Genomic DNA, 12,149 nt, shown 5'->3' on the forward strand with positions numbered 1-12,149 from the left:
ACCAATGACATGTCATAAAACAAATACCTTCAACTTTGACAATACTTTTGCTGCCTGCTGCCTTAAATTTAAGGGAAAAAAAACAAAACAACCCACTAATGCAGATAGGAAAATGAGAACACAAACATTTCTGCATTCCTTTTGTGATCACTGTGAGGCAAGAGTCTGCAACCTTGTGAAAAAAACACACGCATTTCACTCCGATTAACATAAAGACAGCCCCTTCTAACATGATTCACAATTATTAGTCTCTCTGTATCTTGTGTTTGGGGATATATGGATTATCAGCCTCACATATTTTGAATATGTACACATTTTAATTCCTTTCCTAAACCATTTTAGGCACTGAAGTTAAACTGCATTTATGAAATTTATAGATCAATAATTTTATATATATATATATATTTATTTTTTTTTTTCCTTTTTTCTTTTTTCTCTAGCTAATCGACTACATGCTGTAGGAGGCAAAAAGCAAGCAAAAACAATAAAAAGACAGGCTCATGGATCATGGAAGGTAAGCCAGATTTGCGATGCCTCTGTACTTCAGTTTTAAAGTTCATTATTATTTTTATATCACAGGCTATTTTGTTAGCTTCTACTGTATCTGATGTACTTACTTATCGCCTCCACAAACTGTTCAAAGAAGCAGTATGGGAACAGCGGCTCAGGCAGCTCTCTGAAAAACATCTTGAGTGCTCCGGTGACAACGTGGATGTCCTCCCACTGGCTGTCGTCCAAATTCAGCTTCTCTTCTGGGAAAACACGAGGAGAAATGGAACAACTGGTTTTAATGAAACAATTACAAGACACTAATTATTATGTTAATGTTTGCCTACTATCATCAGCAACCGTTAACAGCCTTCTGCACCTAGAGGTTTGGTGCTGTGCATGTTTTTTTCTCCCCCCCCTCTTTTTTTTTTTCTGTAGGAAGAGAACATTTTCAATGGAATACCATCTGTAGGAATGCAGCTAACAAAAAAACAAGAGACACAAAGAGACAGTACCATTGACACAGTATGTCAGATACATTTATTCCCATAATGCATCGGTATGAAAATTAGCATCACCGCTCAACATGATTCAAAGCTATTTGGTTTTGAGGCCGAGGGGCTAAGAGTTGCCAATGATGGCCGGCTCAAGGGACCGGCCTAAAGGCCTTGCTGAGCCAACAGGAGACATATGCTAAACATGGCAATAGAAAATGAGTTATTGCTTTACATGTGTTAGCCTTGCTATGTACAAGGGAATAATGGGGAACGCTTTTCTCCTTTTTTTTGCCTGAATGTAATGTCAGCAAGGAATAGAGTACTGTGAGAGAAAGGATATTAATTCCTTCTTACTGCTTCAAAAATATTTTGTTTGGTTTTCATCTCTGGGAGGAAGATTTGCCCAGCAACAATATTAGACAGACCCCTGTTGGCCTACCTAGGCTATGCAAAGCTGTCAGAAATGATAACACACTAAAGACAAACCACAAGTGCTTACAAAACTGTTTTACAAACAAACAAAACAATGTTTTCTTTTGAAGCTTGGCTGAGCTAAGGAATTTAAATATAAAAGAACCTAAATGCTAAAATAGTTTCTAATAAAAAATAAAACAAGATTGGATGATTATTCTATTTTTCTCTTTTTTTTCTTCTTCTAGTGGTGTAATACTATTAGAACAGAATAAACAATGTGATCAGAATCCACATAAAACTCACAGAAAGTGTAAATCCTTATTAGATCAAATTCAAATGACACACACTTTCTTCCAGTCCTTCTACTCCAAAAACGGAGTTTGCTTTTTATACATGTGCTGTGATTCTCATTTTTAGCAAATTTCTTTCTGAATGCAAATCAAGGGCCAACCATGAGAACTACTGCACAAATTTAATTTGAAGCAACAGAATCCTGAAATGTTTTACTGAATGTCACTGAATTTTCATGTTTAGCAATTCAGTTGGCTTCGAGAGCAGCCTCTTTAGTGAACTGTTGTTAAACAAAATGGTACAATTATTGGAGACACATGGACACCCACAACTCCAGCTCCCTGGTACTTCAGTGCAATAGCTTTTCTCACTATAGAGCTTGCTTTTGGACAGAAAAATCTCATTCAGAATGGAGTCATCTTTCAACTTTTGTGTCATAAACATTATTTAATGCTCTTTAAATTTCTACATTTGGGAAATGTTTGCAAATAAAGGAATGGACTCAATTCCTTAATTTGGAGTAACGCGAGACAAAAGAGGAACAAAGGCACACTTGTGCACTTTATTTAGTTGTCTTGGTTTCAGGGCCTTTTTTTCTCTCCGTTGCATTACCTCCATCATAAAAGTAATGATTTGATCTCAAGTGAGTTATCAGAGGGGATCTTCTTTAGACTCTGAGATCATATTTGATTGATCGTATTTCAACAATTAGCCTTTTATTTTGCCACACACTATTGAACTAGATCGACAGCAACTTAGCAGGCCAGCTTTAAACAGTCAACTGTTAACAATAGCATCAAAAAGAGAGACCTGATGGGGTTTACTGTCACTTTAAAGAACAGGGTGGGTTTTCACATTGTTGAAATCTGTCAGATATTTTGAAATGTCCCTCTCACTATGGTGCCACACCCCCTGCGTGCCCTTATAATAAAATTGGTTTTACTCCTGATTAAATCATTTTCTCCCTACCCACTACCATACTTCTCATAATGGACCTGTGTGCTCTACAGCTGGTGTTCTTCCCATGGTACCAATTCTTACTTTATCTTTTAAGCACTTTGCTGCTAAGATCTCATGCAGAGTGCTTATGTTTTGTTAAGAGCTTCATTCTTAGAGAAATAGCTTAACACATGTTCTAAAAATGTTGTACAACTTATTGCTTAAAACACATTTAGAAAATGTATAAGTACTGTAGCTTTGGCACAGAACTTTAAGTAGAAACCTTTAAAAAAAAAGCACTTGTTTTTGCCATGCATTTGTCTTAAATGTCTAAAGTGGAATGCTTGACTTCTAAGGCTTTGCAGAGACTTATCTTACCAGATTTTTGCACCATTTCCAGCTCTTCAAGGAAACGTGTTAGGAATGTATCATCGTGAAAGCAAAGGGTGTCAATTTTCCCTCTAGCAATAAGAAGAGTTTTTAAAAATGTTTGCTAGGAGGAACAAATGCCAAGTCAAAAAAAAAAAAAAAAAAAAAAAAAAAAAAAAAAAAAAAAAAAAAAAAAGAGAAAGAAAGAAAGAAAAAAAGAGAGAGAGAAAGAAAATAGAAGTCCATTCAGTCTAAGACTCGCTTGGTTCCCACTGGTTGGGATCGTTCACATAACGTGGCAATAGGGCCATAAGCGCACACACACACACACACACACATTTCAGGCTACGTTTAAGGGCAGGACCTGACTTCTTGGCTTTATTCAGACATATTTCTTATTGGGGTGTTTTGCTTACACAAAGATTAAGTCTCAAATCTGGTATTTAAACTTGACAGTCAAGGACTGCTTTCAGTCAGGAGATACTGTATCTGGGAAGACGCTCAAAATCTCACAGTCCTAAAAATTTGCTTTAACTTGTCAGTAGTATTTGATTAGTTCAACCATCACTGCCAGTTGATATCATATATCTTAGATACAGACACAAATATGCCCAGAAAATCCCGTAAAATTTATGCTAATACTTTGGATGAAAATGTAAAGACCACACTAAGGAAAAAAAAATAGTGTGGGCACCTGTCAAGGTTATTACTTTAAAAAAAAACACACCACATAGATATACGTTTGTGAAGAGAACGTGGATTTTAGAATGCTATTATTTTTAGTAAATCAGTCTTTTCAGCAGTCCACGTTTTGAATGGCAATTGTAATGTCTGTAGTAGAACCCAGAAAGATTTCACCTCCGGGTTATGCATGCCACCATAAAGTTGTCCTCACGCAAAAAGGAAGAAGATAACCAGTGGAAAAATTGACTGAAAGCAAAACAAAATGCAAAAAACAAGCCAGGCAGTACAGAAAGGTCAGTTTTAGAAGAAAATGGATGTGGCTCCTTTTACCATATGTCCTGCGCTGTATGGAGACCTGTATCCAGGAACAAAATGCAATCACCTGAGAACACCACTGAATTTTACTTATCTATTCATATTTCCTTGAATATAATTGATACAAGTATTTCCCAGACATATACTGCCTTTTGCTCACACTGCCACTAAATCCCAGAGCACCACATTCAGGAGTTCTGTATTTTCCTGCAAGTGCTCTCACACCAAAACAAATGGAAAGTAGCCTGCACGTGCTGGAATTGCAGTGCCCAGCTTGGTGGGCACCCAGACTCAACATCCACCACCTCTGTGTTCCCCCATTTTGGCGTCTGGGGGCCAGCCCCAGTGGATGAAGCCTCAAAGCACTGGAGTCTCCATCCCAGGGGTGGTGTATATTCTGGCTGAGATCTCCCCAAGAGAAAGCCCTGCACAGCACTGTTCAGTAATTCACAGAGTTCCTCTCACTTCAAAGCCTTTGCAAAAGAGCTCTGGGTGTGCACAATGCATTCCCAGTTGGCTGAAAGCTTGGGAAACTGGCTGGGCTCATTCATCCCGACAGGCGGATTACTGGTGGGAGCTCAGAACCAGAGTCCTGTGGCTGAGGGAGGATAAGTCCTTTTTCACCACACCAGGGAAAGATAAACTGTCCAGAGTCATTCCTCTTCCTCTGGAGATTTGAATACCTTTTTTTTTTTTTTTTTTCCCTTTTTCTCTCTTTTAATGGGCATATTTTTCATTAATTTGCTGCTTACTCACAGTCCTCCGTACCCATAAAAAGAACATACTTGAGATCTGATTCAGTAGCATGAATGCTCAGCTCACTACTTCAGCACTAAGTCCACACGTGAAGGCTGTTCTTATGACTGACAACACAAACACTAATTCATGCACTGAAAGGTATTTGTTTTTGCAGCTCTACCTGCATTTTATAAGCCAGAACTTCTCTGGTCGTTAAGTTCAGAGACATAGTAACCTTCTGCAATGACGGCACCCCAAAACGTTTGTCACAGAGGAGTAAACAGCTCCTTTCAAAGTGATGGGCACCTCATTCAGGGCAGCAGCAGAGCTCAGAGATGTCTGGAGACACAGCAGATAGGCAGCTGAGGGGTGGTGAAGGCTCCCACCCATCATATGACAAGGAACTCACCCTTTGGCGGTGCAGCACATGATGCTTCACTTCCCCCTCCAGTAAATCCTGGCTTGACACTGCATTTTATATGCACACTCCAAAGTACATACACTCCCTTGAACTTTGACTAAATAGTACAGCAGAAGCCTCAGTTCACGCAGAACAACACTTTCCTCATTCAGCCTGGATTCTGGGAGCTTTCTCATAGCTAAGTAGCTCTTCCTTCCTTGCTAGGTTTGGGAGGTCACTGTCCTGCCAGCAATCAGGGTATAGTGCTTTGTTTCCAAGAGTGCCTTAAGAAATAAAGGAAACTGACAGAGAAGCGACATACTATATATGATGCACTTCTGAGTAGTTCTGGTGCATCCATCCAAAGATACCAAATTATCAAGGATACAGTCAGCAAAACAAAACCTTCACATACTCCTCTTTCTGTGGTGGAAGAACATGGAATGGCCTTTTAGCAGAAAACATACACCATGAGGTTACAATGCCTAAGCATCTGTTTACTATGCTTACAGTGCCCATTTGCATGGTGCCAAGGCGCAGATTACTGAGCAGCTTCAGCTAGAAAGCAGAACATCTCTGTGTGCACCCCGAGTGCTGTTTACACCAGCTCTCTACAGTGACAGTTCACTGCCCTGGGGGTATGCTGGAACAACTAAGTACTGCTAACTTAAATCCCAGCCAGTGCCAGAAAAATAAAAGATTTCTGTACTTGGGCACACTGGCTTATATTCATCCTTTCATAATTCCAAAGAAGTCCAAACTGTAAGAGAGGGATGAACTATCTCATTGTTTCTGTGAAAAATACCCAGTTCAGCAATGGTACACCACAAAGGCATGCCGAGCAATTCCAGTGTTTAGAAACTTGGTCAGAGGGCGACTTGTTGCGTCTGGGAAGCTTTTGCACTGTTTGCAACTGCAGGCGTAAGACCAGAGTGGTACTGCAAGGAGAAGAATCCATTTGGTGGCCAGAAGCAGATCTCGGCATCATGCTCTTGCACATAGTTCATTGCCAATACCTCCTACAGGGGTAGGTGACAACACTATTAGTTGTAACTTGGGTTTTTCAATCACTGTGATTTGAAGCAATAATTCCTGTAATAAGATTATAATTGCAAGTACTTTTAAAATTCATCAAGTTCAACTGAATCAACTATTCTGCATGGGAAAAAGATTAATTTTAAATACAAAACATTTCCTCTCAGAATGCAGCTGAAAGCTCCTTAAGAGCAAATAGACCACCTGTCTGCAATCCAGCATCCTTCACGAGTGACTCAGATGTGGCTGGTTAACCATATACACCCCGAGCAAACAGGGCCCAAATCATCCTTCCTCTGGGGTGAGGGAGAGAGCTTTTTTATTGTATGGTAACTTCATTTATGTCCTAGCAGGCAAAGTGCACTTAATTTTGTTTTTCTTTCTGTTCTTCTCTCTATTATACCAAATCAGACTACTGTCTTTCTCCTTCTTGTTCATCAACTAATGGACTTTATTCCATTTGGAAAGTGAATGTTAACATTGCTATTTCAACAGAACTATCAAATATTTTGTTAGATTAGGAACTTACTTTTCATGATACATTTTATTATTGAAAGACAAAAGTCCATTCTGAGCTCTGCTTTCCACTGCTTCAATATACGTATGCATATACATATATTAGTCAAAGTAAATATCTCCATTTCAACCCCAGTTCTGCTATTAACATTCTTTATTGTGTAACTGTTTTCCAGTAAGCTTTTCTGCAATCTAATCTTAGACTTCTGCTTAGTGTTCCTTTTCTTTTTCCATACACACTCAGGTCTTTTATCAGAATTGTATGCATCTGCATTCACAAATCCACATTTGAAATAGATTGAATGCTCTCAGGATCTAATATAGAGAGGGACTGGACAATGACTCTCTGTCCCATTTTCATACTTCAAAACTATGGTCATATTCCTATCTTTTTAATTGTACTACTAAGTCAGAGCGCTTTAGGATTCTGACATACAGCTCTTCTGTTTCTCCCAGTCTTGGTTTCTAACACTGCCTCTATTTCCATTCTTGTCAAAAGCCTTTTCATAGTCCAAAAATCTGTACACAATGTTTTGTAATATTTGGCAGACTTATCTGAAACCTAATTCACTGCCTTCTTGTGATTCATGGGTCATAAATTATTTTATATGTAACGTACCCCAAAGGGTAAAAAATTCTTTGTATTAAATTTCAACCAAACAATTTAAGGGGGAAAAAAAAAAAAAAAAGAGGAAAAAAAAGTATTTCTGAAACTGAAAAGATCTGACCTTAACATACAGTCTAGAGTGTTGTCTCCCACAAATGGTATCTCAGTATCTTTTAGCAAATAGGAGATTTCAACATGCTGCAAGTGAAAACACTTCTGCCATAACTCTGGCTTACTGCAGACAACTTTAAAGGAAACGAGAAATACAAATAGCGTGGCACTGGATCAGACTGCTGATCCGCTAAATCAGCCCTGTCTCCAGTGACTGCTAAACTGAAAAGGGTCTGTATGAAAACAGTTCCAAAAGCAGGCATACCACCCAACCCTTCCTTATTGTGTATGGCCAAATCCATTACTGGGACTGACCCTAATAACAATAAGGTGGTGCCTTATTTCAGTGAGTTTCAGCAATCAAGGGGAAAAAAAATTAACAAAACAATAAAGATCAATATGACTTCCTTTCTGTAAATGACTTCCAAATGTAAAGAGATCAAAGCCCGAGCAAAAATTAAGCAATTCCCTCAGTTCTCTTACAATACTAAAAAGGAACATGCACACATATGTACTTGCTTGCAGTTGTAAAGATTATCAATGAATTATTGGTTTATTGCTTTATGGGAAAAAGAGAAATCCAAACTTGATTCTCCAGATACTGTTCATCTATTTCTTACACAAGGAATCACATGAATTTTAATGCAATTGCTTGCAAGAATGAAGACCACTCGTACATGTAAACAACTGTATTTCTGTATTTGCAACAGTTCATAGGAGGTCCAGAAAACAAATTCTGGATATATTCCTAATGAAAGTGCTCTTTGAAATAAGCCACCTGAAAGAAGTACTTTTACACACAATCAGGTACACAGGAGATCCGTAAATGTCAAGGACAAAACACTTTATTTTATATAGAATTTATCTTTTGGTTCAATAAAGTCAGAACACTTCAGTTCATCGGAACTTTATAGAGGACTGTTTCATAATACGAATCCATTTGGATTATCTGACCAGAGATAAGACTTCAATGGACTTACTGTATCATTCACCACTGTACCAGTGCCACAAAAGGGAATTACAATTAATTGGATTATGTTGGTCTCCACCCGCTGATTGTAGAAGAGAAAGTCTGAAACTGTAACTATTTCAAACAGACCGTATCTCTCATCAACCATGGGATTTGGGCTTTAATTTACCAATAAAGCTTAATTTCTTCTCTATATTCTCTTTTGGTTAGGAAGAGGTCATTTAGACACTTTATTCAAGTTGCTTAAAAAGAAAGGACAGTTTTGTTAAATACTTTCAAGCTGGCACTTCACTTGCACCTTGCCTTTTAAACATGGCTTGTTTTCTCTCCTAGCAGTAAAAGTGACTTGTCTTGAGAAACACAAGGCAGGGAAGCAGGCTTGCATTTGGGTCACGAGAATAACTTTTGCTTCATATTCCTTAGTTTAATACATGGAATTTTGGCTGAAAGCGTTGCCTTAAAGTGATAATTTGCTTTCAAATAAGTGATGTGTGACACCATACAGGAAAAAGAATATCGCTGCCATTTCATGTGGACTCCTGCACAGAGGTAAGGTAGTAAGTAAGAGCTTTTGACAGCTAGGCTTAGCTTTATCTGTATGGAAAAGGCAAAGGCACAACTATTGGTGTGAAAGCCTCATTAGCTTGCAAATAGCCAAATTCTACAGTACAAACAAATTCATTTTTTTCAGTAAATGAATTCCATGCTAAACAACAATACTATTCTTATTCCAGCTGCCCATATATAGCATTAGATATTATAACCAATAACAAATTTATGCAATGAGTAAATGATGAAGATTTTCAGTACTAAAGAAAGCTTGAGACTGGAAGGAAAAATAGGCACCAAACCACCACCATGCTACGATGGGGATCATGAAATGCATGCAGAGAGAAGCACAATATCACACAGGCTTCCTGGGCTATCGACTTTGGGAGCTCCATTTTGCAGGCAGCCACATTGCTGCCTCTGGTGCTGATGGCTCTAAGAGCTATTTGGATTTTATTTCCCTCTGCTAACTGGAAAGTTATTTCAGTGCCTAATTCCTTCTCGCTACCAGCCTAAAATCTTCAACTTCATATAGTTTCTTAATAATTACTAATATCAGTAATACTTTGATTTTATTTTGTGTGTGTGTGTGTGTATGCGTCAAACTTCTGCAGCCAGAGAAATAAAAAATCCTCAGTCAACTTACTTCAAAACCACGTTTCTTAATTCACATTTGCATTACTTTCTGCTAATATCTGAAGCTCTAATTCCATTCCCTGGATATTAGCAGGACTAGCTATGCTGTTAAAGATAGGAATGCTTCTAAGTGCTTACTGAATCAGGGCATATGAGATGATAATTGCATGTGTTTAAAACAAAACTTTAAACAGGAGGGGATTATGTAAGTTGGTAAAACAAATATATCTTCAAGTGCACTGAAGGGCTTTCAAATGTTAACGAAAATGTCCTTTGATAATAATAGTGCTAATAATGACACGAATTTTCACGTATTTTGATGCATTTTGAGAATCACCCTGAATGGGGAAGATTCTCAGGAAGTGCAGTTTTGGGGGGGAAAATCCATCAGTGTCTCCACAGCTACATCCTCTGCACCAGCAAGGATCTGATGCTGAAAGCTGTCGTGCTCCAGGTTAGGGCATGCTGTGCACTGCAACTTATGTTTACAGAGCCCCACATTTTTACAGCAATGCAAGAAGTCTTCCTCAGATGCATGTTACGCTTTAAAATCATTGAAAAATCCAAGTTTATGAGCAAAACTGCTCATGAAACACATCGGTTTGCAGGACAGATGGAACTAAAGCACTATGCACACAGAGGCAGTTGAGTATTTGGTTCCCATAACTCCACCTTGCAGTCACTGAGGTCTTTTTAAGCAGAAGTCTGAAGTTTCAAGTCAGTGAGGACTTCAGAACACACATCTATCCCCTTTTTCCATCACACAGTCACAGAATCATCAAGGTTAGAAAAGACCTCTAGGATCCCCAGCCCCAACCCATCCCACCATAACCACTTACCACATTCCTCAGCACAGACTGGATACAATAACTTCATATTGCTGCATATTGTTCCCTTTTGGAGTGTTAATTTCCTTGCATGTTCTAATTCTAATATTCCCAGTTCATCTTTTTTTTTTTTTTTTTTTCTTTTTTCTTTTCCCCTACCTAAAATTACAGGCGTATCTATTTCAGGAGAGAAAATGTATGCTTTGATGCAATTTTAATACTTCATAATGCATGGATTTTTTTCCTGTTTTTCAAATTAGCCTTGCAAACAGACTCATAATAACATGACAATTCTAAATAAAAAGAAGAGATTTTCATGACTTTGAGATGCACGTAGGTCCCTCCCACAAGTAATATATTAAAATATTGATTAGATTAGGGCGCCGTTTCAAATAGATGGAGATTTATACTTCCTTTTGGATGCAGCATCTTATAAAAAGTTTCAAGGCAAAGCACAACAAAGCAGTTGACAAGAAAGATAGCATCTGCTTTCCTGGCTATTCAAGCTGAAGTTTTTCATTCTAAATGCAAGCAATGTTTCCAAAGTTAACATAATTAACTCACGACAATCCTGAAACATCATAATATAAGATACAGATGGAAATTCAAAGCTTTAAAAATGTCATGCAACTGCGAGAGGATTATCATTTTTTAACCGCGCCAATCTGAATACTAATTAAAACAGGTGTTTTTATTTCAAACGCTGTTGCACACTGTGACATTACTGGGAGAGTTATTTATGTATTAGTCTACGAGGAGGCATATATTGCTCAAAAAATGGGATGTGTGATAATAACAAAGTTCCCAGATAAAAGAACGACACTGTGCACCGCTTCCTGCAACAATAAAAGACCAGTAGTTCAATTAGTTAGTAATTTCCGTGTGACTATTTGACAGATTCTACTAATTGTTAAGCTCCCACTAACTATTGCTTTACATAATTAATTATATTCAAACGCCAGCTACAAAGACATGTGGGCCAGTTGCCCTTTTGACAATGTTTTTCGCAAACTGATTTGCTTACCAAAAATATTTTTAGAATGAAAAGATCCTAATCTTGAGTGGAAATACACATCAAAACGTTACAGCGGCTCTGAGTTTTACCACGGTTATGAGAGAAAATTTGGATTGTTTAACATATCATTTATGCCGCATGCATAATAGCTGAAGTCTTCTAGCAGAGATCTTTCATATTAATTTAGCATTGCATAAAATTCATAGTAAGGGGTCCAGGAGTCAAGCATCATTCATCATTAGTTGAAGTGACATTTGCAACCCTCCATATAGCAGCTGCTTGAAAGGGGAAAAAAAGGTATTCTTTGGAAGAATGGGGGGTAGCACACAATCCTCGCTCTATCCGCGGAAGGGAAAACAAGGTGCCACTATGTCAGCATGGTAATGTGTTTAAATTCAGTGATGTCATTCTCCCTAACCCCCACGAGTCACAAGGCACAAGGCAGCTGCATTCCTGAACTTAGTAGTTCGGGTGGAGATAAGTAATAACTAGATGTAAATGAATTACATTACTGTGGTTGTGAACACAGCTCTGTGCATCTAAATTATGATTTATATCAGGATCCTATCTTGTTTTTGAGAGTTTTCTACTTGTTAACAAGGCAGCCCTTGTTCTCATGGCATCCTCCAGGCGTAATAGTTTCTGGGAAGCCAAATAAGATCACTTTTGAAACTGCAAGACAGCATTCCAAGACTTTGCAGCAGAACACATTGGCCAAATTAGGACTTCTGAAGACATTTAACTAAC

At 38.1% G+C, this 12,149-nt stretch overlaps 1 protein-coding gene across 1 annotated transcript in view; it reads right to left on the reverse strand.

The window, feature by feature from the left end:
* The window catches only part of ARHGAP15 (Rho GTPase activating protein 15), a 337,309-nt gene that overhangs the window by 57,225 nt on the left and 267,935 nt on the right, over positions 1–12,149 (reverse strand). Inside the window, exon 21 of the mRNA XM_032445704.1 lies at positions 618–752. Within this exon, the coding sequence (XP_032301595.1) occupies positions 618–752 (135 nt within the window). The remainder of the gene's footprint in view (positions 1–617; positions 753–12,149) is intronic.

This window comes from Coturnix japonica, chromosome 7 (assembly GCF_001577835.2).
Source record: "Coturnix japonica isolate 7356 chromosome 7, Coturnix japonica 2.1, whole genome shotgun sequence".
In the NCBI taxonomy this organism is placed as follows: domain Eukaryota; kingdom Metazoa; phylum Chordata; class Aves; order Galliformes; family Phasianidae; genus Coturnix; species Coturnix japonica.